The 18,794-nt window shown below is 46.7% G+C and overlaps 1 protein-coding gene across 1 annotated transcript in view; it reads left to right on the forward strand.

The window, feature by feature from the left end:
• The window catches only part of LOC146181319 (cytochrome P450 3A11-like), a 44,270-nt gene that overhangs the window by 21,717 nt on the left and 3,759 nt on the right, over positions 1-18,794 (forward strand). The window contains exons 8-13 of the mRNA XM_084577876.1: positions 3,287-3,383; positions 4,626-4,686; positions 6,556-6,664; positions 15,054-15,142; positions 17,021-17,161; positions 18,223-18,388. Coding sequence (XP_084434002.1) covers positions 3,287-3,383; positions 4,626-4,686; positions 6,556-6,664; positions 15,054-15,142; positions 17,021-17,161; positions 18,223-18,388 — 663 coding nt within the window. The remainder of the gene's footprint in view (positions 1-3,286; positions 3,384-4,625; positions 4,687-6,555; positions 6,665-15,053; positions 15,143-17,020; positions 17,162-18,222; positions 18,389-18,794) is intronic.

Genomic DNA, 18,794 nt, shown 5'->3' on the forward strand with positions numbered 1-18,794 from the left:
ACGTAAATAACAACCTTGCATCACCTAGCACTGTTTGAATCACCATTCACAAAACGTCGGCAGTGTTTAGCTTTCGAAGCTAAGACAGTGCTAATATAGTGGACGAACTTGTATGACGTCACGACACCATATGATATGGCCCAGTTGGAAACTTGAACCTCCGGTGTTCCTGTGACAGGGGGAGGGGGGGGGGGGGGGGGGGGGTTAGATGTGAATTGAACCCACCGAGACCCTTGGATTCCTATTCAGCACACTAATTCCAGGCCACGCAGGCATGTTCGTACCGTCTGTATAAAGCGCGGCCTGGTAGCTATGTCGGCGGGTCTTTCACGTAATGCGGTAGAGGGAGTGTGAGAAAACAGGGGCCAAATTAAAGGGATACTGCCGCCCATTTTGCACAAATTAAGCTTTAAGCAGAAACCCATAGTTTTTTCATGCTGCAAACTCGAATATCAGATTAAACTTAGGCACAAGAAAGCAGAAATAGTCTTTTTTTTTTTTTTCAGCAGAAATGCGCAGCCCGCGCGACGAGGCTGTGATTGGCCAAGACGTCGCGTGACGACATATTGAGGAGTGGGGAAGCTGCCGATGCGGCTCCTTCGCTGCGCTGTGTGCTGATCGCAGCTCCCTGCGGCTTTGTGAATGTCATTATGGCATGCCATTTCTACACGAATGACGATCGGAATTTTCACCGCATGTATCCGTACCAGATGCGCCCAGAAACGATGCAGCACTTCCGTTGTGAGGAGCGTAGGTTTGGCATGAAAACTTGCTTTGGTTAGAGTGAGGCATTTTGAAAAGTAGTGTGTGTCATTATTAGCAGAAACTACATGGTCCTCAGCGAAACCTCGGTGTGAATATTCCTTGGAAGCTTCCAAGGAAGGGCAGCGAACTATGCCCTAGCTGACTACCTCCGTCTCAGGCCTCCCGCCCCGCCCGAAAGGTCATTGTTGTAAAACATGGACCCAAGGCTTAGCATACCAAATCCTGCTTTGAGTGCCAGCTGTCCTACATTGAGAAAACAAAGTATTGTATAGAAATGGTGAAGCAGTACACAGCTGACACCATGCAAGTGAACAATAAGCGAAGCGTGGTTGCCGAGCTCTGCAATGCATGCGAGGCCATGACGGGGCCATTGTGCTGGAGGCCAAGTCAAAGGCGCGCAGAATGCTGCTTGCGTCACATTTAGCAGACGTAGAGAACCTTTCCCTTTTATCGTACTCTAAAAATACACGTTCAGTGAATTGACGGCTGATCTATGTTGAAAGCCAAGCTGCAGCTCCTCCGCACCCATATCTTCATGAGAAAACCACGTTCCGAAATGTGTTTTCTTACAAGACCCTCGTCGTTTTCATTTTTAACCTAATTTGCATCCCCAAATAAGACAGGACTATGTAAAATGACGAGGTTGCAACGGGTGCAAAATCACAAGGCCATATATAAACAACTTCGATGAATGCTTGCTTGGACGCATCGAAGAAAACCACGGTCTCTAGGCTCCTTACCTGAATGCCCCTATATTCAGCTGAGCGGCACACTCCTTATCTTATAATTATGCTACCTTAAGGGTTCCACGAACATATCAGGCACATGCCGTGCTGGCAAGGATCTCGCCAGCACGGCACAACCTAGCTGCGACAAAGGAGTGGGCTCTTCTTAATCATCTGCTAGTTCGCAAAAATCATGAGCGCGTGCTGCTGATGAGTTATCCTTATTTAGCCCAGATGCTGTAGCGCAGAGCTTTTGGGCAAAAAAAACAACAACAAATAAACGCGACATGCGAATACAACCATGCGCCGATGCTGTCTGCGCGTCCCATCGCGAGATTGCACTCCACGAACGGATCGCAGTTAACGCTAAACGCAACGGTTCACGTACAAATGAGACCTGAATAGTCAGATAGTAATGGAATTACGAAGTACAAGCCTTACCTCTCTTTTCGTCCTTTAATAACCGTGGTTCTAGGAAATGGTGACTGCCAGGAACCGCGTCACGGCTCAACCATGCCTCCTTGTGAAAGCCCTATAGAAATCGCATTAGGAACAAACTGCTGGTAGTTACAGTCACAAAAATGCTTCGAGTAGAATATTTCCTTTGGTCGGCTTGAATTTATCGCTCTTCTAAGCAACGCCGCATTGCGCCGCGAGATTTTAACACAATGGAAGATTTACATCGTCGCGTCCCCAGCTGTTCGTGCATCAGAATACATGCAGAGTTGCGTTGTATCAGGTGCACAACACTAAGTTGACGTTGTTTTGTACGTCCGAAACGCACGCAAGACGAGGAACAGCGCACGCCGAAAGCTCCGTTGGCTCTGAATGCCTCCGGCTCCTCACAGTGACGTCACGATGGTCGGAGAAGCGAGGTTTTCCTCTGCACTTTCCTCTTCTCTAGCAGTCGCGCGGGGCTCGGGAAATTTAAATTGCGCGCTTTCTGTAGGCGATTGCGCAGGCTTTTATGCATAATCGAAAACAATAACTTCACAGACATGATCAAAACATAATCTGCTTCAAAAATTTATAGTGTTTGTATATTTGAAAACCGCTGCAGTGACCCTTTAAGGGATCACTAATTAAGCTTTTCACGCACTCTATGCATACGAGCGTAGATCCCCAAAGAGGATTGAAGGGAGCTATTATAGCTGCCTCACTAAGTCCATAAAGGTCGGAACTTAAGCGTCCCTCAAGTTCATTATATCGTCTTCATCACAATGAGGCTCCCGTGACTGCTATGCAACCCGCTGATTTCAGTTCTGAAGTCTACCGCGAGAGGCGCTTAGCCGCCTCCGCAACGACTGGAAGATTGGTGGCTTAAAAGCAGAGAAGTGACATAATGTTAGTAATCTAGAAACAAAATTTTAATAAATAGAATGATGGTTTAGTTAACCAATCTAAATCAATAATTAAGATATAGGGAGAAAAATGAGCATGATAGCTACTGCTACCACCCCGTTTCAATAGGGACGCTCCTATATTCCATCCATCCATCCATCCAACAAAAGTTAAGGTTCCTGCTTCCGCTTCTCAGCGTAATATTATGGAAAAAACTGCATTTACAGCTTCCATAAGTAGTTTTAATGTTCTCGGCATCATGACAGTTCTTTCTATGTTTGAAGCTTAGCTAAATATGTCATCCATGAGAAATGTGTTTGAAACAACTTGAGATACAAAACTTCATTTGAAGACGCGCTGTGTTAGCTATGTATGCCACTCAATGTTAGTATTTGTCACCAGTGCTGCCTTTTTCAAAACCCTTCGCAAATGTTGATTGGGTGACTGCTGTGCAGCTTTCTCAACCAGACCTGATACAGAACTTTTTGGAGGCGAAGATCCCGGAAGAACTGTACAGAGAACTCGAATTTAAATCCCGCACTAACGAAAAAGGTAAGTCACAAATGATTCGTATCGTGGCGCACCAACATACCTTCGAAGCCGGGTTACACCTTTTAAACTTTCGCGATCTAGGGAAAGTAGCAGGGGAAGAGGCTGCATTTAGGACAATTCACGGGTTGAGGAACTCCCTAGATTATCATCAGTACCAAAGAAACTGTTGATAAAACCCATAATCTCGGAGAACTGCGTTTATCTCATTCATGTCTGTATATATAACCTGTCTTGCATTTCATTGGCAAATGACGCTGAGGGTATAGCTTTGGCTTCCCGTATTTTAAGATCGCAGTGCCTTCTGGTAGCTTGCATTGAAAAAGGGTGTGCCGTAGTGTTTACGGCCTTTTTGCTATATGCTGTACAACACTGAAAATTAACAACAGGAGGATTAAAAAGTGCTGTAAAGCGATTGCTACAGACTGTGATAAATGTAGAGGTGTAGCGCTGAAAGTTAGTTGCATTATTAGTGCTGGGTGTTCCAGTAGTGGCGTTTCGGGTCACCTTAAACAGTGGAAGCCTGAAACATGTTCACAGATATAGCCACTGCGCACAACAGAACATTCGTTTTCCACTTAACCCTGCCGGGGTTGTTCAGAGATTATTGTGCTCGACTACTCTTAACAAGGACGCGGGATCGAATCCAGGCTGCGGACACCACTTTTTTTTTTTTTTTTGTGGAGGCAAAATACAAAGCACCCGTGTACTGTGCGATGTCAATAAACGCTAAAAAACTCTAAGCGGTGAAAATTTCTGGAGTCCTTCATAATGCCGCCTCTCGTAGCCTGAGTCGGTATGGGCGTTGAATTCTATAAACAAACCAAAGCCACACAAGTACGTTCTAGTAGTAGCGTGTCCGTGCACTCAGGTTTGGTTTGGTTTGTGGGGTTTAACGTCCCAAAGCAACTCAGGCTATGAGAGACGCCGTAGTGGAGGACTCCGGAAATTTCGACCACCTGGGGTTCTTTAACGTGCGCTGACATCGCACAACACACGGACGCCTTGCTTTTCGCCTCCACCGAAAAGCTGCCGCCGAGGCCGGGATTCGATCCCGCGTCCTTGGGAACAGTAGTCGAGCGTCGTAACCACTGCGCCACCCCGGCGGGGGCCGTGCACTCAGAGGCGTTAAATAACTCTATATTCTGGATTTTACGAACTCCTAATAAGAAGTGTTGTATGCACAGTAAACCAAAGAGTGTGATCATGAAATCACTGACGCGAACGCCTTTTGTTACTACCCAGGTGACTATCGTGTACCACTGACTGACATCGCAGCTAACGCTGCCACCGTCCTCGTTGCCGGGTAAGGTCCCGAGCTCCTTTCGTCAGTAGGAATACGTTATGATCTCGATACAGGCTCTGTAAGCATTCCTTGTCTAAAGAACTAACCTCGGAAACTAAGTCCGTTGCTATTTATTTTGGACATTCTCGTACACAGCTATACACCCCTGTGTCTTAAAACAATAAAGCTTGGAGAGGCCACTGCGGGTTTATAGAAATGCAGTTAGAAAGAAAACAGAAAAAAAATGTTAGAGACGGAAAGAAAAGGCCAGGAAACTAGATGGAGCAAGGATAAAATAGCAGGAGCGCTTTGGCCAATTTGTTTCGTCCGGTTCTTGACGCATCTAATGATGCGAAGACAACAGCGGTGCACGGTTTGCGAGTGTTCTAAAGCATCGCAGAACAACTGATTGCTTAAATAGAAGAGCAGCGAGATATTTTATAGTCCTCGCCATGTGGTTGACGTCTGCCAAGGCCGTAACACCCAAGTTACGCCTGGTATTATTGCAGAATTTGTTTCGGCATTCTCAGTCAGTAATAAAGTTTCAACCATCGTAGTTATGAGGATATTATTATTTCCCGGCATAAATTCTTGTGCCGTTTATCTAACGATTCAGGAATACTTCCGCTGCAACAGTAATTCTTTCTTTTGTTGAATTACGATTTATCTATTTACAATTCTAAAATTTCTTAGCATCTCTCCTGGGAGATGCCACCTACGTAAGCACAACACTTTAGTGCTGGGTCGGACAACATCGACTTTTCAATTTTAAATAGAAAAATGATTACTGGTCGAATGTTATGCTGAGTCATAGCACAGTTCAAAACATTCTTCATTTCTCACGAGTAATACGACCTGAATAATAAACGTGTTGCATACAGTTACAAATGGATAATTTCAGCATTTATGGTGCAGATGTGAATTTTAAGATTTGAAAAAACTTTCCGGAGTCCCCAGTACGCGCCTGTGTACTGGACATGCACATAATGAGCATGAATTTGTTGTTTATCAGCAGAGTGTGAACATTATAGGTGTTCCTAAGGTATTGGAAAAAATAAATGCATTATCGTTTCAAACAACAGAATAGTTACATTTTTAACAATGAACGTTATGCGCGCTTGTTTTTCGAAGGTTCAAAAGCAAGTGATTATTATTATTATTATTATTATTATTATTATTATTATTATTATTATTATTATTATTATTATTATTATTATTATTATTATTATTATTATTATTATTATTATTATTATTATTATTATTATTATTATTATTATTATTATTATTATTAAAAGCGGGGATTTATCCACTCCCCACCATCATAGAATTTTCCCTCAAAATGTTTGTTTTATCTTGCTTCCGCACCTTTAAAAAACAATGAGAAATGTGACATACGCGCCATATAAAATGCACCAAGAGCGTAAAAATTTCTGACGTGAGAATGGTTTTGGCTTTGAAGTTTAAAGGTTGCAGTCAGGTATACATGAATACCTAGTTATAAGTGTTAGGGGCCTGTGCCTGATGCCTTATTAGGGTGGTGCAGCCATATCTACATTACAGCATTTTTACACTTTAGGTAAAGATTTACCACCACAGCATACTTTCAGTCGTACAGTAATGAGGCTTATTTGCATAATTAGGCTGATAAGGTGACAAAATGCACTTTGAGGAAAATAAAATCACTATTTTCTTTAACGACGAAAATATCTGCTTAGTTTATAATAGTAGCTTTGTCTAGATGTTCGCGCTGCCCAAGTCAGGATGCTCCATTTCTAGAAAAAAGTGTTCTAACGCAACCATTTGGGGCACTTCAAACCATGATGAGTTCTCGTTGCAAGATCACGCTTTACGCTGGCGTCTCATATTTGATGACTCTTTGCTCTCGCCTAGTTTCGAAACTGTGCAGGTGAGCAGTGCATACTGCCTGTACAGCTTGGCCAAATATCCTAATGTACAGGAAAAGGTCAGGGAGGAAGTGAATGCATCCTACAACAAGCACGTGAGTACGCTTCGATCCTCTTCTCCTGGAATGTGGTTTTTTTTTTTTGTTTTTTTTTTTTGTAGAGCGCTCAAAATATAACCTGTTTTTATCGTTATGCTACCATACCCGAACAGCGGTGCATCATATACTGAACAGATTTGGCTAATTTCATTTTATGGTAACTTTTTCTTGTTTCTATTTATTTTTATGAAATACTTCGCTCGAGCACGAGATTCTCCATTCCTCTTGGTATATCATGGCCAGGTTCCCCTTAGTAGCTCTCAGTTATATTTTCAGCTCATACTCAATCTAAAGCTTCAGATCTTCAGCAAGCGCCATAGCTTCGCGTATAGTAGACATACGGAGCCTGCGGCTGAATAATACCAAACGCGCGAAGTTTAAAATGACAGACTGCCTTTTGAACTGAACGCAACTGCGATGTATTGAAAGTTCTAAGTGACATTCCTGCAGAATATTGGCGACCGGAAGGCGTGATGTTTTGTTGGTTCTGGCATCGGAGGCTGGGCCAGTTGTGTGTGTGTGATGCATCCGTAATGTTTGTATAAGGGACGACGGCTAAAAAGCCAGAGTGCCCCTGCTAGAGGGACTGAATTCGATGCTTGGATAAAGTTCCGCCACGAGTAATGCAACAGTGTCAGTCAGTTGTTCCTATCGAACTCGAGGTTAAGAAATGGAATTCCATAAGGAAAATGAAACCAGTCCATGGGGTTTTTCTGGAACTGCTGCGTGTGTACAAGGCTTCTTTGCTTGTCGAACACGATGGTGTGTCGTACTCTCAACGCCACGGAATATGCATAGGCTTACCCACTGCGCCTTTGATTTCCAATATTTACATGGCACAAGGTGGTCTATCACTGAGAGACAAGCTCTAGGCCCTTGCTTTTTAACGTGCTTTCAGTACATGGACGATTTTCTTTGTTGCTCCTACAATGAGTTCAGACTGATTGCCGTCGAACTTGTGGTACAGCAGTTTAGAATAGGGCTTGACTTTGCGCATGAAATCCCCAAATATTCAAGTATCAGCTTCCTTGACATCCAAATACACAAGTATACCCAGGCCATGTACAGACCATCACCATGTGCTGGACGTACAGGATCAAAGGGGCAAAGCCTATAATGCGATATGACATCAGCCAATCAAACCTTGTTTAAAGAAGTGCGGCAAACTCATGCCTAAAACAATGTATTAAAGAATCGTGTGGGTATTTATGAGATGTTTGCAACTGGAAGTTGACAGGCTGATAGCCAGCATATTTCCAGATAATGTGATTGGCTGAATCGCAGAAAATAAAAGGCGAGGTCAGTTGTTCTACGTTATGTACGCAAGGTTTCGAATCGGCTTAAGAAGATTGCAGCGAAGGATGAAACCTCCATGCATCTTTCAGCTCACCAAAGCTGATGTAAATGCCCGGAAAAGTGAATATCGCCGATAGAAAGAAGAGGATGAGCACGACATGCGGAATCGACCATCAACGGAAGTTCATGAAATATGCGGCAAAAGGTATACGTGGTCAAGACAGAAAGATGCATAAACATGAGACTGGGAGAGCATCGAAGAAACTGAGGCAAAGTCAACATCCACAGCGATCTCCCAGGCATGTAGCCCGTTGCAAGGATTGCGAGCTGAATTTTGAGGAAACCACTATAATCGGACGGTTTACAGACAGAATGACAAATTATTATTCGAAGCATGTGAATTGACACAAGCCGATCCTACGGAATGCATTAGTGATCCATTGATAATGCTGACCCAGATTGAGATTGAATTGTTGTCTAGCACCGCGACAGAAAGCGGTGATATTGACACATATGCCATTCATAGACGACGAAGATTTGAACCGGCGATTCGGAGAAGACGACGAAGCGAAACGGTGCTCCGCTTTCGTGCTGCCCTGACTGGCTGTTGGTGTTCTTCGGTGTCACAGTGCCACAGCGCCTTCTGTGTAACGTTACGTTACAAATCTGGTGGAGGAATTGCCAGGTATCGATCCAGTCCTGCATAATCAGCCTGTCAATACGGAGCTTACCCCCGTACATCAACGTGTCGGCCGCCGCCTACGTGGAGAGCCCCCTGAATTCGGACCCCTTCCGGCCGCTACCAGGACGACGCATCCTCAGACGGCCTTAGAACCTGCTGCAATGACATCTGAGAGCAGGCTTCCCACCCACATCCTGTGTCATCAGCCGCGAACACCCCCCTCCTTTCATGGTGACGTGTTCGAGGACGCCGAGGACTGGCTTGAGAACTACGAGCGAGTTGCTCGTTACAACGGGTGGACTGATGAGCGCAAGCTCCACAACGTGTACTTCGCTCTTGAAGAGTCTGCACGGACATGGTTTGAAAACCATGAGACTGCCTTCCCATCCTGGGCAGCCTTCTGTCGTGATTTCAAAGCCACCTTTCCTAGCGCCGACCGCCGGGAGCGAGCAGAAGCTGCGCTACACTCGCGCAATCAGCGCCCGAACGAGAGCGTGCGTATGTTCTTTGAGGACATGACACGCCTTTTCAAGCGTGCAGACCCACAAATGCCTGAAGATAAGAAACTGCGTCACCTGATGCGGGGCGTTAAACAAGAACTTTTCGCGGGACTGGTGCGCAGTCCACCGCGCACTGTGGCGGAGTTTCTCAGCGAGGCAGCGACCATGGAGACAACGCTGCAACACCGAGCCCGTCAGTACAACCGTGACGTGAACATCATTGGGTCCGACGCACCTCCTGTGCATATCGGCAGCGACATGGACGCACTACGAAATCTCATCCGTTCTGTCGTGCGGGAGGAACTGCAAGCGCTCCGGATGCCTTGCAACACAACAGCTTTTCCTTCACTGGCTGAAGTCGTCCGGGACGAGGTGCGTATGGCAGCTCAGCAAGTTGCTGACGTTCCCCAGCAGCGCGTTCCCCAGCAGCACGTTCCCCACCAGACGATCGACGCGAGGCCCACCTACGCATCCGTCTTACGTAGGGCTCCCCCGCCGGACCATAGTATCAACGCCGCAGCTCCAGCAATGGAGCCGCAGGGTCCTCGCATGGAGGGCCTCGCATGGAGCCGCATGGGGCCTCAGTACTCCCCTCCGCCAATGTACCAGCGACCCCGTCAAGTATGGCGGCCCCGGGACCGTCGCCCCCTGTGCTATCATTGCGGGGAAGCCAGTCACCTTTACCGGGCATGCCCGTACCGCCGCGTCAACATGCGGGGTTTCGCCTCGGAGGAACTCCACCCTCGGTATGACGAACGGCCTACTGAGATTGCAAGCGACCTTGCAGCGCGACAGTATCCCGTCACGTCCGGTTACCAAGAGCGTCGGTCTACGTCCCCGACGAGCTACCGTTCGACAAGTCCCCACTCTTCCCGACGCCGCTCCTCTCCCAGCCCTAGCCGGGAAAACTAATACCAGCGGCCTTCGGAGGCAGGGTCGCTGATGTCGGGAAATGTGAAGATCCTCCGTCATCGTCAGGCCGACCCGACGAGATTTCGCTTGTGTCAGGTAGCGACAGCATCCGGCATACTACCTCCGATTTATGTGTAACGATTGATGGAGTGGATGTCACCGCGTTACTCGACACTGGTGCGGATTATTCAGTAATGAGCCGCGGTCTCGCCCGAGAATTGAAGAAAGTTTTGACACATTGGTCCGGCCCGAAAATTCGCACGGCGGGAAGCCACTTGATCGAACCTGCAGGCAAGTGCACAGCGCGGGTCGGAATCCGTGGTTTTGTGTATGTCGGAGAATTTATCGTGCTTCCTGAGTGTTCGAAAGACTTGATCCTTGGTCTAGACTTCCTGCAGACCAACGGCGCTGTCATTGACCTGAAAGAAGCGCGTGTTTCCTTTTCGACGAAACGAGCCGTGGCGCGCATTGAAAACGAAGATCCGGGTCTGAACGTTTTGCGTATAGTCGACGATGACGTGAGGGTTCCGGCACGTTCTAGTGTGTTGGTTCTTGTAAAGCATGACTTATTCCACGATTACGAGGGCATCGCGGATGGGCACCTTCCGCTACTACTCGAGAAGGAATTAGCCGTTGCTCGAGGACTCGTACAACTCCAGAACAGTTGTGCTACTGTCCTCCTGACAAATTTTGCTAAGGAGATGCGGCATCTCGCCAAGGACACGGCTGTTGCCGTCCTTCACGATGTTACTGCCTTGCCTCATTTATGCACCACCGGAGCGAACCCTAAAGAGGAGGCCGCACCTTGTCATGCTCTGCAGACCGTTAAAATTAACCCCGACTTGAGGCCCGATCAGAGGAATCTTCTCTCGGCTCTTCTGAGCGATTTCGCAGACTGCTTCGCCACAGGCTCTAAGGTCGGTCGTACTCCTGTCGCCAAGCACCGCATCATCACCGATGAGACCACGTTACCGGTATGCCAGCGCCCGTACCGGGTTTCTCCTAAGGAACGTGACGCCATTAAAATGCAAGTGGATGAAATGCTTGCGGACGACGTGATCCAGCCTTCGACGAGCCCATGGGCATCGCCAGTGGTCCTTGTCAAAAAGAAAGATGGCACCTTGAGATTCTGTGTCGATTACCGAAAGTTAAATAACGTGACTAAAAAGGACGTCTATCCGCTGCCCAGGATTGATGATGCCCTCGACCGGCTACGCGACGCCAGGTACTTCTCCTCATTAGACCTCAAAAGCGGATACTGGCAAATCGAGGTGGATCAGAGAGACAGAGAGAAGACTGCATTTGTGACGCCCGACGGCCTATACGAGTTTAAGGTGCTTCCGTTTGGTCTTTGCTCTGCACCGGCCACGTTCCAACGTATGATGGACACGGTTTTATCAGGTCTCAAGTGGCAGTCGTGCTTGGTGTACTTAGATGATGTTGTTATTTTCTCGCCTACTTTCGAGCAACACTTGGACAGGTTGCGCATCGTGCTTCAAGCACTCAAAGGCGCGCAACTAACGATCAAGCCTGAGAAATGCCACTTTGCTTTCAAAGAACTACGCTTCCTCGGCCATGTTGTCAGTGCACAGGGCGTTCTCCCTGATCCCGAGAAGACTACCGCAGTGTCAAATTTTCCACGTCCTACCGACAAAAAGGCACTTCGACGATTTCTAGGTCTTTGTTCGTACTATCGACGCTTCGTCCAAGATTTTTCTAAGATAGCTGAACCACTGACAGCACTAACCAGAGATGACATACCCTTCCTGTGGGGAGACGATCAAGAGCAAGCCTTCCAGGAGCTTAGAAGCCGCCTACACAAACCCCCAATACTCGCCCATTTCGATGAAGACGCCGCAACAGACGTACATACTGATGCCAGCAACGTTGGCCTCGGCGCGGTACTCATTCAGTGGCAAGGCGGAGTAGAACGGGTTATCGCCTACGCGAGTCGAACACTCTCACGATCAGAGGCGAACTATTCGACAACGGAGAAGGAGTGCCTTGCGGTAATCTGGGCCATCAGCAAGTTTCGACCATATTTGTACGGACGACCCTTCCGTATTGTCAGCGACCATCATTCCTTGTGCTGGCTGGCAAGCCTTAAAGACCCGTCTGGACGCTTAGCTCGTTGGAGCCTCCGTCTTCAAGAGTATGACGTTACTGTTGTCTATAAGTCGGGACATAAACACCAAGATGCGGATTGCTTGTCACGCGCGCCATTGGACTCCACCGCAGTAGAAAACGCCGACGAGTTCCCCTTTATTGGGGCTATTACTCAATCCCATATGGCTGACCTTCAACGCAAGGACCCGGAGCTGGCGCCGCTCATCGATTATCTGGAAGGACGCGGTGGTAGAGTACCGCTTGTTTTTCGTCGTGGCTTGCAGTCATACGCTTTACGAAGTGGAGTTCTCTACAAGCGCAATTTTGAAAGATCAAGAGAGACATTTCTACTCGTAGTACCTACGCACCTACGGCCTGACATCTTGAGCGCTTGTCACGACGAACCGTCCGCCGGCCACTTGGGAGTTAGTCGTACGCTTGCAAGAATTCGGGAGAAATACTATTGGCCAAAATTATTACCTTCAGTACGATCCTACGTTAAAACCTGCCGTGACTGTCAACGCCGAAAGACTCCACCCGTGAAACCAGCTGGATTTCTTCAGCCGATCGCTCCACCGCAAACTCCATTCCAACAAGTGGGAATGGATCTTCTCGGTCCTTTCCCGAAGTCAACTAATGGAAGGCGTTGGATTGTTGTCGCGACAGACTACTTGACCCGATATGCTGAAACCGCGTCGCTCACAAATGGAACTGCCGCCGAAGTCGCAGAGTTTTTTGTCCACGACATCGTGTTGCGTCATGGCGCTCCGGCTGTTATCATTACCGACCGCGGGGCAGCTTTTACGGCCCGCCTGACTAAGGCTGTACTGAACCTTACACACACTAGCCATAGACGGGCCACGGCATACCACCCGCAAACTAATGGCTTGGTGGAACGGCTAAACAGAACTCTGGCCGACATGCTGTCTATGTACGTGGATATAGAACATAAGACCTGGGATCAAATCCTCCCATATGCCACGTTCGCATATAATACGGCACTTCAGGAGACGACGCGGCTCACACCCTTCGAGCTTGTCTTCGGCCGTCGAGTGACCACTCCACTGGATACAATGCTGCCCGTATACACCGACGACGAAGGTGAGCTTGACCTGGACATCGCTAGTTTTACCCAGCGTGCGGAAGAAGCACGGCAGCTGGCAAGGCAGCGCATATACCTACAACAGCAACTAGACGCTGACCGTTACAACAAGGGACGGCGCTTCGCTGCCTACGAGCCTGGAGACTATGTCTGGATTTGGACGCCCGTTCGTCATCGTGGGTTGTCTGAAAAATTGCTGCGCCGGTACTTCGGTCCATATCGTGTCCTCCGCCGCCTCAGCGACGTTACTTACGAAGTTGAATCCGCTACCCAAGATCCCTCAAGCCGCAGACGACGCAAGTTCACTGATGTTGTACACGTCGTCCGGATGAAACCCTACCACGATCGCCCCGCTGACTATTCTTGAGACTGATGGTGCCCCGTTTTGTGTTGTGGTATCCCACACCAACCTAGAATAACATCTGTCAGCTCATCGCATCAAGCAGCATTTGCAGCATCGAGGCGATGCTGCCAAGAAGGGGGGCAATGACACATATGCCATTCATAGACGACGAAGATTTGAACCGGCGATTCGGAGAAGACGACGAAGCGAAACGGTGCTCCGCTTTCGTGCTGCCCTGACTGGCTGTTGGTGTTCTTCGGTGTCACAGTGCCACAGCGCCTTCTGTGTAACGTTACGTTACAATATAAGGGTTGCTGGTTCATGAATAGCTCGTTTTTCTCTTACTTGTTTCTTATCTTGTGTGCATTTGTTCTTTATTGTGTGCATATATAAGCTCAGCAGCAAAGCTAATAAACAGGTGAAAGTTCCCGATCATTACCTGTATCGTGTCCCTGTCCTTTGATGTCAGTAAATTTGCTGTCAGGTAGTAAATTAATATGGAAAACCAACTAGAGACTTTTGTAGCATTACCTATAATGAGGGCTTGTGTCAAGTTCACGCAGCTTTTATTTACTCCTCTTTGCTCCACTACCCTTTGCGTGGCAATGACACGCACTGGACACAAATGTGACTGTATATTGGTGCCAGTGCACCGCGTTCTTCTATTCTGATTCAAGGCTTTTGCTTGAATAAAGCGCCATGAATACCAGACTACGCGTGACAAATTACGCCACCTTAACTACGACTAGGCTACTTATCGAGCACACGTCAGAGGTTCCGCACTGTTCTTATTAGATGTGCATTAACATTACGGCCGACTTGATCATACGGCCGTTCTTCCTCAAATATTCATTACAGCCATTAACAGCATATCCCATCCTGATTGCCGAAAGCGGAGCGACGCTAGGTGACGTGCAACCCACCATAACTGCAGTTCTTGCTTCTGCCTCATTACGAGCGCCGGCGTTTATCTAACGCAAGAAACGCCCTTTTGAGGTTTTGAAAGCGATAGCCTGTAACATAGAAAGAACAACTTAACCCTAAAAGACAAAGCGTTGTGTGTGTTTGTCATTTGTTTGGCACAAAGTAGCGATTTCCAGACCTCTAGGTGATATACCGAATAGCCCCAACAGTCGTTCTTCTGATGTTGAAATCGCACCACGCTTTCACTGGTAGTGATTTTCGCAAGTTCCTTCGTTTTGTCCGGAAAGTTGCAAACTATACTTCTCAGAAACCTTAAGCTCCTCCTAACAATGCTTTGCTACAAGTCTAATTATCGAGCCTAATTTGAAACCTTTATAACGTGCGCAGCACTGAAATTTTATACGTGTTCCTTGAACGCCTGACTGCATCCCTGAAGTAGATAAAATATCAATCGCTTTACACGCACTAGGATTGCAGCTAATACCTCCAGTGAATTCGAAACTTACCCCTTCTCTCTGCAGGGTGGCTTTACGTATGACGCCATCACCGACCTTCCGTACACAACGCAAGTCATATTCGAGACGCTGCGGCTCTACTCGCCAGCTTTCTCGTGAGTACACGCCACGATGCTCTGCAGGATGGGGTGTGTATGCGGCGGAATAGCACCACATCCTAACCTCTAGACACGAATAAGCCCCTGAGAGAGTAAAAAACGAGTAGCCTGTCGTCTAGCGCACTTCCTATTAATTTCAGGTCATGCTGACCGACCTCTGGGCAGATTTTTATAAGACATATGGAAGCTAATTGTCAGATGAGAATATGCGAATTTTTAGCAATTACGATCATAAATGGGGTTTCTGTGTCCTGTAATTGCTAACGTCAAGACTCCTTGTACACTAGTTAAAAGCCTCGTTTCATTGCTAATTACACGAATAAATATTATCTTAGAAGGAAATGTGCGTCTGTTGTCAAATTATTTCGCGCACTTAGTGGTGAAAATCTACTCGAGGACTTGTAGAGAATACCGCGCCCCCACGAGAGAGTGGCCTAGAGGACACTCTACTCCCTTTTTACTCCTTTATAGGCTTATCCATGTTTAGAGTGTACAAAATTGCAGCAGCTAATTGACTAAAGCCAAATTATATGCGTCGTTTGGTGCTTCGGCGTTTTGACGGAATATGCCCAATTCTGCAGTGTGGAGCCTCAGTGGTTAGGGCGCTCCACTTCTCAACCCAAAGATTTGAAATCGAATCACGGCTGCGGCTGGCGCTTTCAAAGCAAGGTCCCTGCGTACTGTGCGATATCAATGTACATTAAAAGCCCCGGTTAGTCGAAATTTCCTCAGCCCTCCATATCAAAATATGTCACAGTCCGAGTCGATTTGGGACCTTAAATTCTACGAACGAAGCAAATCCGAACCAATGTCCATTTCGTACAGGTGAAGGTCCCATTGCGTTTGCGCACTAGGAACTGGCTTCTGTTGCCGGGCACGGTTTTTTAGTTTTACTGGAAACTAAATGCTCGTGAATAAATTTGATTTGTTCACCCTTTCTCGAGATATGTATTTTTGTGTATGCCGCGAATATACAGGTTTTGTAGGGGCTATGCAGCCTCTAGCAAGGATTCTTTTCTTTCAGACAAATTTGGCAAACGCCATTTCGCAACTGCTGTTTTCTCAAATTCGGTAACTAATGCAGACAATCATCTTTGTCAAATATTCAGAAAGAATGTAATAATATTTTTGAATATTTTCAATATTATTTTACAATATCATGGCCTAAATGTAGTTCCTCTGATATATTTATGAAGAATATTTTCTTTCACTCAGAGGAGCAATTTTTTTTCTATTTCTTTCGTCTTACAAATTTTTAACAAAAATTGATTTTTTTTTGTGTGGTCTGCAGTGCTCATCCGACGTATATATGCTGGTGGTTGGATGTCCCATTTCATTTGAACCGCACACTTTATAGAAAATTGTGCACCTAAGCCTTAATGTGCCTAACTGGGTTTATAGCCGGCATAAATTACTTAGGTCGAATTGTAACAACCAAAGTCAAATGCTCAGCGAGGCTTGGAAGTATTAGTTCGAGTCTCGAAAAACTTTTTCTCAATTCTGTTTTATAGTGAGCACTCCTACACCGTTCTGCTAACGGCGTGAAAAATGACATGCAAAATACAGTTTCACGTTCAGCGGGGGCAGTTGTACTTTTTTTAGCCTTCTTTTAGCTAACCTCATCACTTTGTTGCCATCAAGAGCAGATGGGTACTATTCTAAAGCTATGCTACCTTGATGCGCAAGAATAGTTTAATAGTTACAGTTTCACTGTAACGCTTTTCCTTCAGCGTTTATTTCTTGACCGGTTATTTTGCTTTCTTTGTTTCTAGCTCCGTATGAATATCGTACGCGGTGTAGAGGTTTAGAGTGAAGCACACCCGAAATTTGCTAAATTGTGTTGATATTCGCTGTTTTTTTTTTCCTGCGCAATAGATTCACTACCAGGAAAGCTTCCTGTGACTACCATTACAAAGGAATAATAATTCCGCAAGGAACGAGTATAATGGCTTGCACGGAGCAGATACACATGGACCCCAGTCTCTGGAACAAACCGGAGGAATTCAGCCCTGACAGGCGAGTGCCTATTGTGGAAGCTGTGTGCCTCATGTTTCACACCGCATAAACAGGTTTGACATTTTCGCAAATAAAATATTTGACTCTATATGGGGGGGGGGGGGGGGGGACACTGTAACTGTTGTGAATATCAGAATGAACTTTCTGACGAGGGAGACACCGAACACTTCGCCGACTAACAGTTTTTATGAACAGAGCGAAATGGGGATATTTATGCCCGCGTGACCAGAAAGAAATTGAAAGAAGGGAGAGAGGGCGAGATGGCATGTTGCATGGCACAAGGGAGCGCAACAAAAGCAAACTACGAACTGGACAGAAACCTAGAGGAATGGCGTGACCTGAAGTGCAACAAAAAACCAATTTGCAATAGCCAGATGCTGAAAGGACCGAACACGGCATCAAAGTACAAAAAGCGACCTCAATAAACACGGTAACACAGCTCAAAGGTCAACTGTGATGATGAGCAAGATGATGATTTGGGTAACGAGCCCGCAGCTTCAAATGAGCCGGAAGCCAAATAAACCGGCCAAAACAATAACGCGACTGAGCAAGACTAAATAACAAAAATTGATGTTGGCGAGGTAAAGAAGATAAAAGAAACTATGAAACGAGTTCGTGGCTGGTTCAACAAAGCCGGTGCATCGGTCAAGGTAAGCATCATACAGGAACGCTTTTCCTTTCATCAAGAGCGCAACAAATACCGTGCTGACGCAGCCCTATCCTTTTTTGTTGATGGCGACAGCATCCAAAATCTCTCGGGACAGTCTTTTTTTTTTTTTTCTTCCAAGGATCCCGATGTTGTCCAGATCGTCAGTATACGTATGCTTAAGTTGGCGGCAGTAAAGAGCCGCGAAACATTACGTGGCAGTTCCTGTCAATATAAAAAAATCTAACCTACTTTTAGAAATCACTATGCGATTGAACTGGATGAACGGACTGCTGCATCTTGACTGTTATTAAAGCGTACATAAAAATGTGTTAACATGGTTGATAATAGTATTTTGCGTACATTTGCCTTGCATTTTACCACATGTCCCTCTTCGTTCCGCAAACGCGTTCAGGTTCTCGCCGGAACAAAAGAGCACTTGGGACCCCCTCGCCTTCCAGCCGTACGGCATGGGTCCGCGTAACTGCGCCGGCATCAAGTTGGCCCAGGCGACCATGTGCCTCCTGCTCGCAAAAACGGTGCACCGCTACCGCCTGCATTTAGGCTCTCAACATGAAAACGTAGGTGTTTTACGCGAAGTGTACTAGGTTCGTTTCGCCGAAAAGCTGTCGCCGTCCTTTGGTTTGAGAGGGAGCTTTCAAGGACAGGTGAAAACTGTGGTGGGGAAATCATTTAGGGTGGCTCCGATGCGGAGGCCACCAGAACTCCGGTCTGGCACGTATCTGTAAACATGGATGGCGCCACCGCATACTAGGGTAAACTGCGCATCTAGTAGGCATCAAGGAGGAGTCGAAAAAATTGCCAGAAAAAGGATGGACGCCTTGTGTGCAGTGTATATGATATATGCAGTGTTCACTGATTGATTAGTGTTAATTGATAGTGTGATTAGTTAATTAGTGAGAGGTAATTAGGTGATGAAACCAGTGTCGTATAGATGAAATCTCGTATCTGTAACGCTGAGTTTGA

Source organism: Amblyomma maculatum, chromosome 8 (genome assembly GCF_055883805.1).
Source record: "Amblyomma maculatum isolate TAMU_Amacu chromosome 8, ASM5588380v1, whole genome shotgun sequence".
Classification (NCBI taxonomy): Eukaryota; Metazoa; Arthropoda; class Arachnida; order Ixodida; family Ixodidae; genus Amblyomma; species Amblyomma maculatum.